General features: G+C 34.8%; 1 protein-coding gene across 1 annotated transcript in view; it reads left to right on the top strand.

The window, feature by feature from the left end:
• Positions 1-21,087, top strand: part of ATAD2B (ATPase family AAA domain containing 2B) — a 156,388-nt gene that overhangs the window by 67,515 nt on the left and 67,786 nt on the right. Inside the window, exons 14-16 of the mRNA XM_040622943.1 lie at positions 9,035-9,194; positions 14,145-14,235; positions 19,211-19,522. Of these exons, the coding sequence (XP_040478877.1) occupies positions 9,035-9,194; positions 14,145-14,235; positions 19,211-19,522 (563 nt within the window). The remainder of the gene's footprint in view (positions 1-9,034; positions 9,195-14,144; positions 14,236-19,210; positions 19,523-21,087) is intronic.

The raw sequence follows: 21,087 nt of genomic DNA, 5'->3' as shown, positions 1-21,087 counted from the left end.
TGGAATATAGTTATAATTACTACTTTAATGTCTTTGCTAATTCTAATATCTTTGGGGTTGATTTTATTTGATTGATTTTATTTTATTTGATTGATTTTTCATATTATATAATATTATAAGTACTATTTTCTTCCTTCTTCATGTACCTGGCAATTTTATTGCATGCCAGATACTATAAATTTTGCCTTGTTGGGTTCTAGGTAGGATGTTATGAATAAGTATTCTCATTTTTTGAGGGGGGCACAGTTAACTTACTTGAAAACAGTTTGATTATTTTGAATCTTTCAAGATTTGTTATGTGGATCTGGAGTAGTGTTCGGTATAGCAAATTATTCCCCACTAACGAAGGAGGGTCCTTCTGTGTATTACTTGCAGTGACCTGTGAATCATGAGGTTTACCAGTCTGGCTTGTGGGAAATGGCAATATTCTTGCTTCTTTGTGAGTGTAAAATACTGTTACTTCTATTCCTTCTGGGTGTTTTTTCCCTAAGCTGTGACTAATTTCCTCACTTGCATGCAGTATTTAGCTGAAGTCTTGAGGGGACCTGTGGGTATTTCCTAATTCTCTCTTTGTTCAGTGCTCTCTCTGGTACTCTTTCTGATGAACTCTAAGTCCTGTTGGTGTCCTTGGAATCTTAGCTCTGTCTCTTCCACTCAGTGAGTCAGCTGATTGCCACCAGGATTCCGTGTCCCCTACATTGTAGCCTAGAAGTAGAAAGCCATTAATTGGATGGATCATTGTTCCCATGCTTTATATCATGTGGTTTTTCTCTTGCTGCTATGAGTATTTGCTCTATAGCTTTGTGGTTTTGTTGTTGTTTTTGCTTTTAAGTGGGTTCCATGTCTAGGTGGAGCCCAAAGTGGGACTCAAACTCATGACCCTGAGATCAAGAGTTGGTCGCTTAACAGACTGAGCCACCAAGGCGTCCCTATGACTTTGGTTTTTAACAGCTTAGCTGTGACATGCCTCTGTATGGGCTTTGTGTTTATTCTGATTTGTGTTTATCATGTATCTGCAAATTTGTCTTTTTTCAATGTTTTTCTCTCTTCATCTTGGATAATACTTTCATATATCTTCAGTCAGTCCTTTTTACTTTGTTATGTCCATTTTGCTGTTTTGTCCAACCAACACATTTTTTTTTAATTTCAGAAATTAGTTTTTCAGTTGTAGAGCTTACATTTGATTTTTTTTTCTTTTTTCAAGAGAGAAGCACAAAGTCTGTGTGCACGTGTGTGCGAGCATGGAGGGGGAGGGGCAGAGGGAGAGAATCTTAAGCAGACTCCACACTGCGTAGGGAGCCCAATGTGGAGCTCAGTCTCATGATGCTGAGATCATGACCTGAGCTGAAATCAGAAGCCGGACGCTTAACTGAATGAGCCACCCAGGCGCTCCTTGATTCTTTTTCATCGTTTCTATTTTTCCCAATGTGATTTTCATGTATTTGAACATTTTGTTTTACTTCATTGAGGTTATTAATAGTTGCTTAAAATCCTCTTGTGTTAGGGGCGCCTGGGTGATGTAGTCGGTTAAGTGTCTGACTCTTGGTTTCGGCTTGGGTTGTGATCTCAGGGTCATGAGATTGAGCCCCACATCAGGTTCCCTGCTCAGTGCAGAGTTTGCTTGCGACTCCCTCTCCCTCTCCCTCTGCTCCCTCTCCCTTCCCCAACGCTCACATGCTCCCGCGCGCGCACGTGCGCGCGCGCACTCTCTCTCTCTCAAATGAATAAATCAATCTTAAAAAAAAGCCTTCTTACGCTAGCTTCAACATCTGGTTTCATCTCACTGTTAGGCCTGCTTGACTTTCTTTTCTTCTGAAAATATGTTATTGTTTTGGTTCTTCATTTGTTGGGCAATTTTGGATTGCATCCTGAATTTATTGATGTTAGTTTGTGAAGGCTCTGAATTTTATTATTTTTCTTTTATGAGTAGTATTTCTTATGTTTTACAGATAATTTTCTGTTTTAGGCTTGAACTACAGACTGTTTCTTGGCTGGCAGCTTTGGTCTCCTTTCAGATCTTTCATCTTTAGCTGCTTTTTTTGCTCTGTGTCTTTGTTGTTAGGGGTCATTCAGAGATGTGGGTAGATAGAGTTTGGGGATGTCTTCACTGGTTCTTGCCGTTGTGGTATCCCCCACATTCTTTAGTGTTAATAGTCAGCCTTCTCTTTTCTGAACTCTCAGGCTGGAAAGTTAAGGGGTTTCCCTTAACATAATCTTCCTCACCTACCTCACTGTACTTAGCCCCATGTTAAAAGCCAGAGAGAGGGGAACTTGCTTTCTCTATGTTCTCCTTTTCTCCAGATGACCATGAAATTCCAACAAAGTGTGTATGTCTCTGTTTACGTACTGATTCCTTCAAGTATATGCTTATGTATTATTATGTACAGGTTTTATAGTTATTTTCTGAAGCAGAGGAAGGGGTTATCTGGCAGGGTCTTTATCCATCAAACTTGGAAGGGGAACCGTTGAGTACCAAGTATGCAAGTTTTAAGTTCTAGAGTAATTACTAACAGAAACATATTGTAATTTCTAAAGTGTTGGTGGTTGGGGGGAGGAACAGAATAATAAGAAAATCGAAATGCAGTCAAAAATAGGAGGGGAATCATAGAACCAGTGGGAGAAACAGTAAAAATATAATTGTAGATTTAAACCCAAATATATAAAAAAAGATGTGAAATGTAAAGGGACTAATGTTCTTTTTTTGTTTTTTTAAAGATTTATTTATTTATTGTAGAGAGAACACATGTGAGTTGGGGGGAGAGCAAAGGGAGAGGGAGGGAGAGAGAGAATCCTCAAGCAGACTCGCCACTGAGCATGGAGCCTCAACTTGGGGTTTGATCCCAGGACCCTGAGATCATGACCTGAGCCAAAATCAAGAGTCCGCTGTTAACCGACTGAGCCACCCAGATGCTCCAGACCAAATGTTCTTTTTTTCTTAAGATTTAAAGATTTATTTCTTTATTTTAGAAAGAGAGAGTGTTGGGGGGGAGAGGCAGAGAGAGAGAATCTTCAAGTAGAGTCTGACTTGGGGCTCGATCCCATGACCCATCAGATGGTGACCTGAACCAAAACTGAGTCAGAGGCTTAACCGACTGAGCCACCCAGGCTCCCCCTAAATGTTCTTTTGAAAAGACAAAGATTGTCAACCTGGGGAAAAATAAAATATGATGACACTTTGTTTATAAGAGACACACTATGTATAAGGATATAAAAAGATTCCAGGTAAAATGGTGGGAAAAATGCATGCAAAACCTTAGTCACAAATATTCATAGCAGTGTTATTCATAATAGCCAAAACATGGAAATAATCCATATGTCCATCAGCTGCTGAATGGATAAACAGAATGTGTTATATCCGTACAATTCATCCTTAAAAAGGAATGAAATTCTGACACATGCTACATGGGTTTACCTTGTACAGGTACATGTAACATGGATGAACCTCAGAGACTTAATACTAAGTGAAGTAATTCATACACAAAAGGTCACATGTTATACTATTTTATTTATTATTTATTTTAAAAAGATTTTGTTTGTTTGTTTATTTATTTATTTATTTATTTATTTAGAGTGAGTGCATGAACTGGGGGGAGGGGCAAAGGAGAGGGAAAGAGAGAATCCCAGGCTGACACGGGGCTCGATCTCATGGCTCTGAGATCAGAGGCCAAAATTAAAGGTCAGATGCTTAACTGACTGAGCTACCCAGGTGCCCCAACTATTTTATTTATATAAAATGTCCATAATAGTCATTCTTAAAATGTCATGAAAATATGCCAAGTAAATACTAATAGAATACTGCTGTAGCTATATTAGTATTAGAGAAGATAGACTGTGAGGCAGAAAGCATTATTATACATGTAAAGAGGACCAACTTACAATGATAAAAGCTTCAATTTTTCTTTAAGGACTATTTATTTATTAGAGAGGGAGCGTACACGAGCAGGGGGAGGGGCAGAGGGAAAAGCAGACTCTCCGCTAGCATGATCTGAGCCAAAGGCAGATGCTTAACTGACTGAACCACCTAGGCACCCCATAAAAGCTTCAGTTTATTAGAAGATGTAACAATTTAGATTTTGTAATTCCCTAATGACCGTGTTTCAGATTGTATAAAACAAAAAATGACAGAACTGCAGAGTCAAATTGCTAATCATTGTGAGAGATACCATATGCCTCTCAGTAATTAAAAGACCAAATGAGCAAAAAAGTCAGTTAATGCCCTATAGATTATGTGAACAACCATATTTTATGATCTAGTGGGTTTACTTACATAAGATAAATATACGGTGAACACTATTTTCAAACATACACAGAATTTATAAAATTTGATCATATATCATGGCTTAAATCACAGCTAATTTCCAAAGCTTAGTAATATACAAAATACATGAAACAAATAACAAAAAGATATAAGCAGAGAGTTTTGTTTGCTGTTAAGAATTATTGTTTTAATTCTGTGTTACTAGTAAACAAAAAATAGTGAACAATATATGAACTGCAAGGAAAGGTATATAGATCTGAAGAAATCAAAAGTTGCTTCTTTGAAAAATAATAAAATTAACAGACCTCTGGCATGATTGGTCATGAGAAAAAGAAGACACTAATAGGGGTTATTAGGAATGCAGTGTGACGTATCAAATTCTTTAAATGTTAAAGGTTAAGAGTTAAAGGCCTGAACTTAAGAGGTTAATGTATAAAATTTTTAAGAAAAAACCAACGGGAAGATCTTCATGACTTGTGTATGAATCTTCATAGCTTTTTTTGTAATAGTCCCAAATTGGGAACACTCCAAATGGCCATCAACATGTGAATAAATAAACAAATTGTGGTATATCCATATAATGGAATACTGCTTAGCCGTAAAAGGGAACAGACTGTTAGTAAACTAACAGTGTGCTGAATCTCAAAATACTTAATGCTGAATGACAGAATCCAGAAAAAAAAAAGTACTTATTGTATGATCCCATACATATAAAATTTTAGAGAATGCAAGCTAATCTGTAGTGACAGAACATAGATTAGCAGTCACCTGGGGACTGGAAGAGGTGAAGGAGGAGCAGTAGGGATGGATTACAAAGGGACGTGAGGAAGAGCATTTTGGATATGTTACTTATTTTGATAGTGATGGTAGTTTCACAGGTGTATACACACTTCAAAACTTACTCTACTGTATACTTTAAATATGTTCAGTGTAGGGCGCCTGGGTGGCTCGGTCAGTTAAGCATCTGCTTTCGGCTCAGGTCATGATCCAGGGTCCTGGGATCGAGTCCCACATCAGGCTCCCTGCTCAGTGGAGAGTCTGCTTCTCCCTCTGCCCCTCCTCCCTTGCTTGTGTGTGCTCTCTCTCTCTCTCGCAAAAAAATAAATAAAATCTTAAAAACCAGTATGTTCAGTGTATTGTGTGTCAAGTTTCTCTTCAAAAGACTTAAAAAGAAAAAACTTGTTTAGAATGGTATGAGAAAGTTAATTGGAACCCAGTTTCCTTGTGAATGTGGATATAACACTCCTAAACAAACTAGTAACGTGTGACTTCCAGGAAGATATAAAAAGAATAATACATCATGACCAAATTGATTGTATTTCAAATATACAAAGTTGGTTTAATATGAGAGAAATCAGTTAAGGTAAATTCATCACATTATCATGGTAACGAAAAATCAAATCATATAATCATCTCAGTAGAAGAAGAAATGTTGATGAAATTTAATACTTGTTTTTGATAAGGTCACTCATCTCAGAGAATGAGGAATATAGGTATCTATAAAAATCTATTACAAACTTAATGTTGAAAGATGAAAACTTTTAATATGAGAGTTATAAGCATGGCTATGAACACTTCTGATCAGTGCTGTACATAGGTCCCAATCAGTGTAGTCTGATAAGACAAAACAATATAAGGTGTGTGTAATGGAGAGGAATAAACAATACCATTATTATTTGTAGATGATATGATTATGTATGTAGAAATTCCAAAGCAGTGTCTAGATAACTTCTTAGATGTAGTAATGAGCATCTAGCAAGGTTAAATCAGTCATTATAGTGAATTTTGCCTTTCTGTGTACCAGTTTTCTGCATAAAAATGTAAAATCACTGTTTAAAAACTCATTTAGAAAAGAAGATATTAGGAATAAATTAAATTCCATGTACATTTTTGGAGAAACGAATGAAACTTGATTCAGAAACATTAAAGGAATATTAAATAAATGGAGAGAAATACCGTGTACATGAGTTGGAAGACTGGTTATTTATAAGTTGTTTGTTCTTCCATATTTATCAATAGATTCAGTGTAATCCTATTCAGAATCATAACTTTTGGGGGTAGAATTTGACAAAAATGATTCTGGAGTTTATATGGAATTAAAAAAGAATAAGAATAGTGAAGACTTTTGTGGAAAAACAAGGTGGGAGTGTTTCCTCTCCTGGTTATTAAGGCCTCTTAAGGTTAAGATAATTTGATGTTGGGGGAAGACTAGACCAGTAGACAAATGGAACAAGTGGATGCTTGATTTATAATAAAAGAGGCAATGCAGTACTCTTGGGAAAGGATGACCTTTTCAGTAAATAATGCTGAGAGAATTGGGTATCTCATGAAAAAAATAAGACTGGATCCTTCTTCACACCATACAAAACAATTCCAGTTGATTTTATTTAGATCCATATTTGAAGGTAGTGCAAATGCTTTTAGAAGATGTGTAGGGGAAAGCGTTAGGGCAGGCAAGGAGGCCTCAAATGAAGTATTAACTAGTTTGGACTTTATTTTGAACGTAATAAGGGTTACTAAAAGATTTTGATCCAGAGGCTTGTCATTTGATTTTTCTAAAGAAGACAGCTTTTGGTAGTATCTAAGCTAGGTTGCAATTCTGTTGCTGACCATGGTTGAGGCTTTGTTTTCTGAAAACCCTTGTAGAGAACACTTAAAAATGCTGATAAATATATTTTTTAAAGATGTATTTATTTATATGAGAGGGTGGGGGAGGGGAAGACAGAGGAAGAGAGAGAATCTCAAGCAGACTTCCTGATAAGCGCAGAGCCTGACTTGGGGCTTGATTTCAGGACCCTGAGATTATGACCTGAGCTGAAATCAAGAGTTAGGTGCTTAACTGACTGACCTACCCAGGCTCCCCCAAAATGCTGATAAATCTTAACAAACACTTGATACCTCTCTGTGATTGGAATGTACTAAGGAAAAATTGGAGGTTAAATATGAACTTACACTTAAGGATGCTTATTTTGCACCCTTTATATCTGAAGTGAGACACTTAGATCATTAATTTTCACTTATTTAATTAGAACAAGCACAAATCCTCTCTATACATGTATGTAGGGTCTCTAGCATTTTGGTTCCATTTATAGTTTTGAGAAACATTTCAAACAGCTTATTTGGGAGTGAGAATGATTTCTTTAACTTACTGAGCATATTGGAGAAGTTATTTCAGGCAGGTGTAGCAGTAAGAATAAAGGGATAGAAGTGAGAAGAGTTACAAAACACTAGGAAGACCTTTGTTACTAGAACTACGGTTTTTGTTAAAATTAGACATGCAATATTTTTGTTCAGAAATGTTTAAGTCATAGTTTCAAAAACTAAAATATGTACAAAATGATTTTGAACTTAGTAGCCATTCTAAAGAAATCATCCAAATTATAACAATAATGCAAATGTAATTCTATAGGAACGCTAAACATCATATAAATTGCCAGACATAAAGCACCCCCCCAAGATTACTGTCTATTAAAACAGACTATATTTCTTCAAAAATTTTTTTGTAATTAATTAACTTTTAGTAATTTCTACACCCAGTGTGGGGCTCAAACTCACGACCCAGAAATTAAGAGTCACATACTCTACTGACTGAGCCAGCCAGGTGCTCCTATATTTCTTTTTTAAAAACAGTTTATTGAGATAGTATTCCTGTATCATACAGTTCAGTCATTTAAACTGTTTGTTCAGTGGCTTTCAGTATGTTTCCAGAGTTGTATAACCATCACCATAATCAATTATAGAACATTTTCATCTCCCCAGAAAGAATGAAACCTTTTAACATTTAGCCATCTCTCTCCAGCCTCCTCTTCAGTCGCCCCAAACCCTAGGCAACCCCTAATAATATACATGATGTTTCTGTAGATTTGCCTATTGGATATTTCATATAAGTGGAATCATACAGTATGGGGGCTTTTGTGACTTTTTTTTTTCAGTGAGCCCAGTGTTTTCAAGGTTCGCCCATATTATAGCATCTACCAGTATTTCATGTGTGTTTCTTGACAAATTATATTTTATTTTATGGATATGCCACATTTAATTCATTCATTCATCAGTTTTTGGACATTTACATTGCTTCGACTTCTTGTCTCTTGTGAATAAAGCTGCTATGAACATTTGTGTACAAGTCTTTTATGGACATTGCTGGATCATATGATAACTCTATGTTTAAGAGTTGATGGAACTGTCAGACTGTTTTCAAAAGAGATATACCATTTTACATTCCCATCAAGGAGTGTGTGAACGTTCCCATTTGTCTACACCCTTGTCAATACTTACTGTCTTTTTGATTATTTATTATCCTAGTGGGTTTAAAGTGGTACCCCATTCGGTTTTGATTGGATATCCCTTATGATGGGCCCTTTGTATATCTTCTGTGGAGAAATGTCTATTTAAATCTTTTGACTGTTTTAAGTTGCGTTTATTTTCTTTATATTGTTGTGTTGTGATTGCTCTTTTTATATTCTGGACTCTAGACCCTTTTCAGGTATATAATTTGCTGATATTTTCTCCTATTCTTTAGGTACCTTTTCATTTTTCTTGATAGTGCAGAATTGTTAATTTTGATAAAGTCCTGATCTCTTTTGTTGTTTCTGTGTTTATTAAATGTTTTGTTTGAATACTTTCAAAAATGATTTCTGTACATTATTTTGCACTAAAATTTATTCATGGCATAAATTTATTAGCATATAAGACTGATAAAGTTTAATCTGAGCAGTTTTTACAATCTTTTTCTTTCCTTTTTTTAATTTACAATTTTGTCTGAAACTTTCGTTACAGCTCTATAGTGTCAACCCTCCTTGCTCTTATGGATGGATTAGATAATAGGGGTGAAATTGTTGTTATTGGTGCTACAAACAGACTTGATTCTATAGATCCTGCTCTTAGGAGACCGGGTCGTTTTGACAGAGAGTTCCTTTTCAACCTGCCTGATCAAAAGGTAAAAGTTTCTGTTTTTAATATATGAAGATCTATTTGTCTCCAGTTTTGAAGCATATATGCACTTTGAAAGTGGTATTTTATGAACTTTCATTTTAAAAATTTTGTACTTAAGGGGCTTAGTAATTCTAAAAAAAATGCTTGAATAATTTAGTCTTTTTCTCTTAATACCTGTTAGAATATTTATGACTTTTAGGAAGAGGAAAACCCTTGATTAGATTACTGAAATGCTTATTTATTCTTTTCTTTAGTTCTCCAGATTTATTTGTAGTAATTACCTTGGATGGCAGGTTATATGTCTCTAGTTAGCCGAAGGAGCTGTGTTCCCATAAAAATAATGTTTTTAGAGTATTAGTGAGTTTATGAATAAGAACCCAATGTGCAAATTTTTATAGAAATGACCATGATATCATATTTAATTAAAAACAGCAAAAGTTATTCATAATAGTATATTTTTAAGAATGTATAGTTAAAACAGGGCAATGTATAGTCATTGTGTAAAATGTTATTTAATATTTTATATAGTTTTTTTTTTCCTTAATCCTGCTTGACATTTTTATTGTTGTTCTTGGTTTGAGTAGTTTAATCATTGACTGTCTCTTCACTGGAAACTCAAGTTTGAAAGGGGGAGATATATGTAGAGAAGATACTTTATTTGACTGTTTCCCATGTAATTTAACATTTCAGATAAGCATAATTAAAACATTTATAACATATAAATATAACCTAGAGAAAGAAGATACTATATATAGATATTATTATATGCACACATACACATTTGTAATTGTTACATAGCTTTGATTTTAGCTCTCCATGTAAAGTGCCTGGTTTACATACATAGATGTAAAAGGCTGTGATTAGAACAGTGTACAAGGCTATAGGGAAATGAAGGCAGTGGTGCTGCTGTGTAGAGCAGTTCATACTTCAGCTTGAAATCAGTCTGCACAGCCACTAGTAGGTGTCTCAGTTTTGGATTGACTGTCTAACTTAAAGGCTTTAGTTAGGTACTGAATTTACCTGACTTTGTCGGGATAGGAAGCCTAGCATATGCAGCATAATTTTCATTACCCCAGTGTAGCTTTCAGGACTGTATCAATGCATAGAGGTGTGCTTAGTTGTAGAAGACAAGGCTGAAATGGGAGCAGTCTTTTTCAGCATGGGAAAGCATCAGCTGTCTTGTTCGGGACTTCTGATGGTCCAAGCACATCTTTTAGGCTCTAGCGTACGTGGGTAATTTGTTTAGTTCTAAGAAACACAGTCTGTGTACATTTTGGCACAGAAAAGCCATTATCTCGATTAACCAATTGTCTTCTAGTCATGTGGCCCTCAGTCATGTATGCCAATTATAGTCCTCACAATTCAGGTGCAGTCCACACAAGTCACAGATTTAACAATAAACAAGGTCTAGAACAGCTCTGTCCAATCGAATTTTCTGTAATGATGGAAATATTCTGTATTTGCCTTGTGCATTGAGCAATGTCCAGTCAGGTAGCCACTAACCACATGTGGCTATTGAGCTCTCGAAGTGTCACTATTGTGACTAAGGAACTGAATTTTAAATTTTCTTTAAAAATTTAAATAAAATAGCATTATGTGGCTAGTGGCTTACCACATTGTATAGCATGGATCTTGACATAGTTTTCCATGTGAATTTTAACTTTTTACATTTCAAGGAAACCGTGCTTTGAGACTTAAGCCTAACGTCGTTTTTTCTTGGTCTGTGTGGAACAGGCTTGGACAGTTTTGTTTGTTTGGTTTTTTTTTCCTTAGATAATATTTAAAGTCATGAGATTGTAAGATTGAGATTATCAATCCTCTGTCCTAAGGAACAGTTAGTAAGGTAAAAGGAAAAGTATCAGAGTGGATTCTGGAAGCCAAGTGAAGAAAGTGTATCAATGAAGAGGTTGTGACTAACTTTGTTGTATGTTCCTCATTTAAGTAAGATGAGAAAATTGGCCATTGTTTTTAGCATTATGTAGGTTATCAGTTAACCTAGATGGGAGCAAGTTGACATAGAGGTGAGTGCAAAAAAAGCCTGACTGGAGTATGGTTAGTTTAAGAGAGAACAGGAGGAGAGGAAGTGGAGACAGAGAATGAAAGTAAGTTTTTCAAAGAGTTTTGTTGCAAAAGGAAGCAAAGAATTGAGGTGATAGATGTTGAGGGAATTAGAGGCAAGAGAAAGTGTGTTATTTTTAAGCTGGGACAAATAGCCAATAGAGAAGGAAATTTTGGTGATGAAATCGAGAAAGAATTACCCAGTATGTCCTTAATAGGCAAGAAGGGCCATAGTATTACTATATGGGTGGCGAGAATGACTTTAGATAGGAATTGGATAGTTTGTGATACTAGGGAGAAGACAGAATATTATGGGTACAAATGCCTACAGGTGGACAGATTTAGTGTGGAGTGTCTCTGGAACTTTTCCTCTAACTGCTTTAGTTTTCTCAGTGAATTAAGAAGCAAGGTCTGAATGAGAAGCTGGGTGTGAAGACAGAGAAACTGAACTAGTCTGCTAGGAGATAGACCTAATGAATGACCTAGGGAAGGATTAAAGACAGTGATAAGGATCTGTTTGGGACATTAATTTAAAGTGATACCAGTCAGTGTCTCATATTTGTCCTGTAGTTTGGGCAGTGGAATATCATGACTCCTGCTGTTTGACCAAATAAAAGTTAAAAAAAAAAAAAAAGTAAAAGCAAGCCTTGATTCTTCCAAATTTTAGTAATTTAGTTAACTCTTTATTAGCATGAAATAGCACATACCTTCTTGAGGCAGTGATGCTTTTTAATTTCTTTTGTTTCCTTTATTATCATCAACACTTAAGATTATTGTTATGTGTGTATTTATGAATCCTGAAAAATGGGGAGCTTGAATTTGCCTCTGACTCTTAATAGTAGAGGAAACTACTTTCTTTTAGGGGAAGCAGTATAATTTACTATTCTGTATGCCATATAGAGTAAAGTGCGTAGTGAAGTATTTCTGATTTAAGCAATTTCTTTTTCTATTTCTTGTTTTTACGATAAAGGAGGGAGACTCTGATTGATTACGTAGACAAAGAGCAAGGCACTGAACATCTTAGAGACCTGCCAATAATTTTGACCTTAACTAATTAATTTCATTCCTGTAAACCTTGACTTATTTTGTAAAATGACAGGATAAGAACAGATCTTTTTTGAGGTGTCTTCCAGCCAGAATTTTTTTTCGGTGTGTTTCTAATTCTGTAAGGGTCTTCTACAAGTGGTGCCCGTGCTGCTAATGAGGTCAAATAGATTCTTAATGTCATCTTCTAGAGAATATAAGCTCTCGGATTTTTTTTTTTTTTACCTAGATTTTACTTTTTTAGTATCTATTCAGGCAGATACTTCAAGTTGGAAGAAAATAAGTGTCACATCATTGCTTTATTTTTGGTAGCTGAACACCTAACTTACAACTTGGAATTAGAACAATAGCTGTTGTTACCAGATTTTATCAACTTTTTGAGCAACGTTTATCTTGATGACTTTGAAGTTCTTTTTGTTTTGGTCCTGGACCCCGAATTCTTCATCAAGCTACTAAGATTATCATCTTGGTTATAATTTGCTTTTTCATATTTTTTTTTAAGATTTATTTATTTTAGAGATAGTGCAAGCGAGTGCACATGAGCAGGGATAGGGGTAGGAGGAAGAAGGAGAGAGAGAAAGAATCCTCAAGCAGACTTCCTGTTGAGTGTGGAGCCCCTTGTGAGGCTTGATCCCAGGACCTGGAGATGACTTGAGCCAAAATCAAGAGCTGGCCGCTCAACTGACTGAGCCACCCAGGCTCCCCTCTTTTTCATAATCTTAAAAGCTCAAGTAGCAGATTTAAGGGTATGCGTGCATTCAAGTTTTACAAAGTGTTTTTTCCTTGAAAGAAGGCAAAATTGAAAATAAAAGTCTGATAGAACTCTTCATGATGGTAATATCAGCTGATTATGGATTCTTACTACTTCAGTTTCTTTTTGACTGGAAGAAGAAGAAATTTCATTTAATTGGAAACCAAGATGTTAAAATTTTGATTGTGATATACAATCAGATACAAGGTAGAGGATGCTATTTTGAAAAAAAAAATCAAGGTAGAATTGCTCAAACATTTGATTTTTTAAAATGAATTAAATTAATATTTACTGAAATATTGCCTTGTTATTTATTAAATGCCAAGGCATCTACTAACTTACGAGGTAATAATGTGCGTTATACTTGTATAATTGAAAACCGTTTCAACTTAAAACTATTTTCAAGTTTTAAATTACTTGTTTAGCTCATTGTCAGTTATAATAACTCATGCATATGATAGAACCAAAAGTTTTATGAAATCTAAATCTAGAGTTTGTTTAAAAGTTAGCACTAATTGGGGAGCCTGACCGGCTCAGTTGGTAGAGCATGCAACTCTTGATCTCAGGGTCGTGAGTTCAAGCGTCGTGTTAGGTGAAGAGCCTACTTAAAAAAAAAAAAAAGTTAGCACTGAGTAATGTATGGAATTGTTGAATCATTATGTTATACATTTCAAACTATTATAGCACTATATGTTAATTATATTTTAATAAAAAAGGTTATGAATATTATAACACATTAAAGTTTCTTGTTCATATGTATTTAGATGGTAAAAATGATCTGATGTGGTAGAACAGTGAAACTTAGTTTTGAATCTAGTCCTACATCAGTCAAGATTAGTCATGTAGTCATATGTTCCACTAGTCAATTCCTTTACCTCTCAGAAGATTAAATATCTTAGTTTGTGAAACAGACACACGATATCTCCAGCATATTACTGCATTGTTATTGTGGAAATCAGAGTTGATGTGGATGCTATGGTGTTTAAATTTCTTTTAAAATAAACAGTTGTTTTTCTGGGGTATGATGAGTACATAAATTTGTTCCAGTTAATACATTTGAGAGGTTGTTGGTATTTTACTTATTTGTACTTTTTTTCTTAGGCAAGAAAACACATTTTACAAATCCATACCAGAGACTGGAATCCAAAATTGTCAGATGCTTTTTTAGGTGAATTGGCTGAAAAATGTGTTGGTGAGTGCTGTTATTTAAATTCTTTGATTGTTATTGTTTGTTCTGCTCAGCCTCCCCTATGTTTGGAATGTGAATGAATATAGTTATGTCTCTGTGCAATAGATGGCTGGCTCTGCCTTTAAATGTAAGAATTATTTTGAATGTTTCATTTGAAATTTGAACACTTCTAAATTACAATTTTAGCTGCCATTAGGTGTTTGATTATTAACAAAGCTAGTAGTAATATTCCTTTCATTGAGTGCTGGATTTCCATAATATTACTGCCGTGTGTCCTTTTAGGAATTGTTCCCTCAGAAATTCTACTAAGAAAAATAAGCTTAACCTTGAGAGATGAAGGTCCATGTTGAAGGCAGGACTGTAGTCTTTTACTTTGCAGATTACCTGATGGGCTCATCTTCATGCCTGTGGTCTAGAAAGAAGTTGAGTGAGAGGAGTCTTCAAAGAAAATACTTACTGGCATCTGGTAGTATTTCCCCAAATATAAAACTTTCCAATTTAATGTTAAATTATTCACAGAGTGGAAGATCCTCCCCACAGAGTGAATGAATACTACTGTCCTAAAAGGATGTACTGAGAGTATTTTATATGCATACATGATCCTATATAGGTGATGGAATTCAAGGGTTTGGCTCTAACTAGGTTGAAATAAAAATGAATACAGTATGAAGCAACTGAGTATACACAAAATGGTATTTCTCCTTCATTCTTTTCTATCTTTTGTCTGTTTTCCTCTTACTCTCTCACAAATAAAAATTAAGAAATCTTTTTCCATGAACTTTTTAAGCATTATGAAAAAATCCCCAAAATAAGTTCACTACCAATCAACAGTCTACTTGGGAAAACTTTAAAGTTACCAAAACCAGAAAGAACAACTTAGTTAAAAAAATCATTGGGATCCACCATCAGATATTAAAACTTAAATAGAACATTAGTCCATTCAGTTAGCTACATCCGAATTATCCTCTTCATCCACAGGGACCTCCATCTCCGAAGCAACATCCCTCAGCTTTTGAACCACAAAGACCTCGACATCTTCTGGTGAGGAGAAAACGTAAATCTCTCCAGCACTACTCCAGTTTAAGCTTTGCCTGGTATAAGAGAGCATGCGCCAAACCCATTTCATGTTAATTTGGCTTGACCTTTGCAAAGCCTTGTGCTGCTTAATGGGAGAGGGTGGTATTTGGTACAAAATCCAATCTTTTCCCTTTTTGAAATTTGACCCCTTTTATTTCCTACTTTTATGATATTATTTTATTAGTGTACCGATCAGACTGGGAAATCTGTGTAGATTTTTCTGTGATTCTGTCACAGAATGATCCTTAACTGAAATAAGCAGAAGTCTTCAGATAACTTTGGAAATTCCCTAAGCGATAGGTATCTTAAAATTACTTGCTATAACCCTCTATCTACCATCTGAAATGTTACACTCTAATTCTTTATCCTAAATAAGAATCTTAGTTTCTTTTTTCATTTCCAAAGGCCACAACTTCTCATTATTCCAAGTGATTTATTTTGGCTTTTAGTCAGTTTCTTAAGTTCAAACATATTAAAGACATAATTTCTTATAGGACTAAAAAACTTCTCTTGCCTTTGGGGGTAGTGGTGGTGGTGTTTTAGAATCTGCTTGTATCTGTACCATTTTCTTCCTGAAGAGTGACATAAGAAGCCAGTTTCAGATTAAAACAAAAAGTCAAATGCAGGTCTTCAAACAGGAATGAAATAGTAATACATTTTAAATTCATTATGAACTTACCACTTTCTGTATCCCAAACATGTTTTAACATGTATGAATTCAGTGAAATTTATGCCTAAGAAAAAAAATATGTAGTCTTGATGAAAAACTGCAGACAGCTGACCTGTTAGGGGTTATGGATTTGGTAACTTTTACCTTGAAATAAATTCCCAAGTACATGGAGGGGTTTGGATGCTTAATAGGGGTGATTTTTAAAAGTAGTCCTCACATAATTTTGGTGTCTAGATCACATGCACAAATAGTAGGAGCTTAAGGTTCTCTATTCATTTTCACTAAGAGGGCCAAAACAATCGAAGTGTATCAATGAGGCATCTATCTTGTGGGCCTTCATTATGTTTGATGTTTTACTTAAACAGTAACTATAAAATTTTGGTATTACACTTGTTTATGACCTTTTTGTATTTTCAGTTTTTCCGACAAATTTCCATTTCAGTGGTGGTATTTAAGAATGCTTTTTCTTGGGGTGCCTTGCTGGCTCAGTCAGTAGAGCATGTGACTCTTGATCTCAGGGTTGTAAGTTCAAGCCCCACATTGGGCGTAATATAATGTATTATTTGTTTCAGGGGTACAGGTCTGTGATTTATCAGTCTTACACAACACCTAGCACTCATCACAAACACATACCTCCCTAGTGTCCATCACTCAACCACCCCATCCCTGACCCCTTTCCCTCCGGCAACCCTCAGTTTGTTTCCCGAGATTAAGAATCTCTTATGGTTTGTTTCCCTCTCTGGTTTCGCCTTGTTTCATTTTTTCAAAAGAATGCTTCTCTCTGGTATCTAGATATTTGTGTTCATCAGAGTATTCGAATTGTAATGGTAGAATAAATATGATGATGGAATTCTTATGAAAGGGATGCTGACATTTTCTTTAACATCAACTTTTAACTTTCAAAAGGCTGTAATATATTTTCCATATATTTAGAATGATCATATTATCTATATTTATTTTTCTAAATCAGGACCCTTTGGAGAGTGAAAAAATATGCTTTTAATTTTGACAAGACAAGAGGCTCAAACCAGGACATGTGATCTTAAATATAATCTCTTTAGCCGTGGTTATCATGTAGTTTTAATTATGTTTTAGAGTCTAGTAATCCAGTAGTGCTCAGTTTTTTGTTTTGTATATCAGAATCACTTGTAAAACTTTCTCAAAATACACATTTATGATATTAAATCACTGGAGATTCTGATTCACTAAGTTTGTTGGGAATCTATTTTTGTTTCAGTTTCATTGTTTATTCAGATCAGTGGTCAAGATTGAAAACTACAGATATAAACCAGTAATTCTCATTCATAGGCAAATGTAATGAAGATAAATCCTCTCTTTTATAATCTATTGATTATGGTAATCCAAGTGAAGATTTATTTCTTTAAATGGGACCTATTGTTACACTTTTAAATTATCTTTAGTAGATTAAGCGAAAATGAACAGTACATTGCTATTATGTATGTTACTAACATGTAGAACATAAATGTTATGGGTATCATTTATTACATAAAATACCTTTTAGTGGCTTTTTTTCTGTTTTGCATTGTTTCTGAGCTTTCTTTTTAGCTTCTTAAAAAAGAAATTTAGGCTTTTGCTCTTAGAAATAGGATCATATGGTATGTTCATCAACTGTGTTGTATATGCTTTCAAAGAAGAAAAAGAAATGTAGTTGTTTATATTGTTTGAAGATGGTAGTTTATTTTTTACTTCCTCTGAAGTGGATTATTTCACTAACTGTTTATAACTGAGCTGGTATTTTACGGTTATTTTGTTGAGCTAATATAACTAGGATATGTACAGCATAGGAAAAGATACTTTTTTCCAGGTTTATTCATTGAGAAATGGTATATAAAATGAAAGACTAATGGTAAATTTGGTTATTCTGAGAATTATTTGGGAGATTGCGGTCATGGGACTGTGTTAGTGCTTCATCTGCTTATGGTTTTCTGAATTAGATTTTCACAGGTTATACTAAATTTTCCCTTAACTCTGAATAAATATTTCTTTAAGAATGTAATATTTTTCTGTTTTTTCATAGTTTTCATTGAAATTTTTATTCACAGTAAGTTGGCCATTTAATAAAAAAAGAATTTAGATTTCTTCAAAAAAAAAATGAAAAGCCTAATGAATATAATTCTTCCACTTTTTAATGGTAGTATATGGTAACCTCACAATTGTACATCCCCAAACTATAACCTTGGAGTTACTCTGTTCTTTTTTCATTCATTCTTTCATTCAGGACATATTTATTGGATATCTACTGAATGCCACGCCAGGCATTATTTTCAGTATATGAGATATGTTAGTGAACAAAACTGATGAATACCCATACCCTCACAAAGCTCACATTCTAGTTGGGGTGATAAAGATGGCCAAATGCAAGTTTAATTGCTGACATAAAAAATTGCTGGTTTGCGTTTTCTTCCTTTTTGTGGTTGAGACCTAACAGTTTGTGTGTTTTTGTATGCATTTGTTGCTTAAATGAGTGAAATGACTTAACAGTGGGAGCTTGATCTATTAACTACATAATCAGTCAAGTATGGATAATGGATAATACCCTGTGTTGGTATAGCCCTTAGAACTAGATTATCAGTTATTTTAAGCTAAATGCATAGATTAAAAGGACGTTAATGTGGAAAATTAATGGATTCTTATTCCCTTTACTATCTTTGATATTATCAGAGTTGGTGACAACTTTAAAGTATAATTTTTGGGGTAATTAGATACAAACTTGCTGTGGTTTGCACCCAAAGTTGGTAGGAGAATAGCTCTGTTCTTGAAATTTCTGCATATATTCCACTTTGTGCTACTCCCTTATATGTGTTTGGTAATTAGTAGTATTAGAAAAGTTTATAGGTAAGTGTAATGTCATGAGGACTATACTAATTATTGGGAATATTGATGAAGGGTTCGGATGAAATTTATTGTTAAAAAAACCTTTCCTGAAGAAAGTTGTACATTATAATCAGTGATTTTGGCACAAAATAGATGGTTTGTTTTGATATCATTAGTTCATGTTTTGTTAATTAAAATACTCAAAACACTTTTAGTCTTACTGAGTAAATAATTTTATTAGGTGACTTAAGTGGTCAGTTTTTGCTGATAAAATTGCACATAATTATTGATTTAGTATTAATTATTTCCTCAGATAAAGATGTATATATTTGCAAACCTAGTTGGTACTGGGAGAATGAACTTACCTTTGTTATTCTTTTCCCTTTTGTGCATTAGGCTATTGTGGAGCTGATATCAAGGCCCTGTGCACTGAAGCTGCCCTGATTGCCCTGAGGAGGCGTTACCCCCAGATCTACGCTAGCAGTCATAAACTGCAGCTAGATGTTTCCTCAATAGTGCTCAATGCCCAAGATTTTTACCATGCAATGCAGAATATTGTGCCTGCTTCCCAGCGTGCTGTCATGTCTTCGGGACATGCACTATCCCCCATCATAAAACCGCTGCTGGAAAGGAGCTTCAACAACATCCTAGCAGTCTTGCAAAAAGTGTTTCCTCATGCTGAAATTAGCCAGAGTGACAAGAAAGAAGGTACTATAAAGTACTTTTTCATATTGTTAAAATGAAACAAGTATAGGCATAAATAAATTCTGAGTTTCCTTATAAGGTTACTTGTGTGATATTATTTTATATTTGCCATGAATATAGAAAATGTATCTGTTTCACCACTAGGTTGTATTCCAGGTCTGGTATATTGCCTGGCATATGGTAGTTGCCTAGTGAATGTTTGTCAAAAGAAAGAATGAACGTTAGTTCTATTTGTTACCTCTTGGGACATTCTCAGTATCTTAATGTGGATGTGTTACTATCTTTAGAAAAGTTGACTATAGTAACAATGGCTTACATTTATTTTATTATAAAGCCCTTAAATAAATTGTCACTTATTAATCCTCATGACAGTCCAGTAGGGCAGGTACTTTTATACTGTAAAGGAGGAGACTGGGAGACTTAGGAAGTATTCACTTATTTGGGTCATTCAGTAAGTTCTAGGGCTTAATCAGACCCAGGGCACCTGACTCTATAGCCTGCTCTCTTAACTGTGTTGCTTATAATGTCCTTCTGGGTTCAACTCATCAAATATATTTTGTTGGTACTGGTAGGGCACTCTGCAGTGTGCTGTATTAATGGAGTGTAAATCATTAGTAAGGGAGTAAATCAGAACCTGGTTGTATAAGGTCTTGAATTCTAGCTTCAAGATTGGACCTTAGATAAAAATGGAACACTGCCTTTAAAAAGTCATCCATTGAGGGCACCTGGGTGGGCTGAGGTCATGATCCTGGAGTCCCAGGATCCACTCCCGCATCAGGCTCCCTGCTCAGCAGGGAGTCTGTTTCTCCTTCTGACCCTCCTCCCTCTCATTATTTCTCTCTCAAATAAATAAATAAAATCTTAAAAAAAAAAAAAAGTCATCCATTTACAGGCAAACTAGGTTTATATGCTAACCAAAGTAAGGTCTGTGAACTTTGAAGAGAAAGTAATGAGTTTTAATTATCTTAATTTTCCCAGTTCCTAATAGCTTATTTGGCATGTAGTCTGCACCAGAAAATTGTTCAATTAATTATACTAACATTAAAAATATTATATATAGTAAAAATCATAAACATTCAGTGCATTTTGCTGTCTTTATAAATTATATTTTTTGGAACCTATATCACATGGATTACTTGATCTCCTAAGTTTGTCAAATAGGGAAATAAATATTTTATTATGATTGAGCCAGGTACTCTGCCATGAATTGTACATTTCTTATCTCTGATTTTCATAAATGAGGATATGTATCTTTTCCCCAAATTTTAAAAAAAATTTTTGTCATGTTTAGAAAATCATAAAAATCATATCTTCCCATTTGAGAGATTATGATAGTTCATTTTTTCATTTTTTATTTTTTTAATTTCGGTTAATTAACATATAGTGTATTATTAGTTTTAGAGGCAGAGTTCAGTGATTCATCAGTCTTGTATAATACCCAGTGCTTTTTACATCATGTGGCCTCCTTAACGTCCATCATCCAGTTACCCCATTTCCCTGCCCCTCTCCCCTCTAGTATCCCTCAGTTTGTTTCCTATGATTAAGAGTCTCTTATGGTTTGTCTCCCT

Source organism: Ursus maritimus, unplaced genomic scaffold, assembly GCF_017311325.1.
Source record: "Ursus maritimus isolate PB19 unplaced genomic scaffold, ASM1731132v1 scaffold_6, whole genome shotgun sequence".
In the NCBI taxonomy this organism is placed as follows: Eukaryota; Metazoa; Chordata; class Mammalia; order Carnivora; family Ursidae; genus Ursus; species Ursus maritimus.
This window is presented reverse-complemented; position numbering and strand designations above follow the sequence as displayed.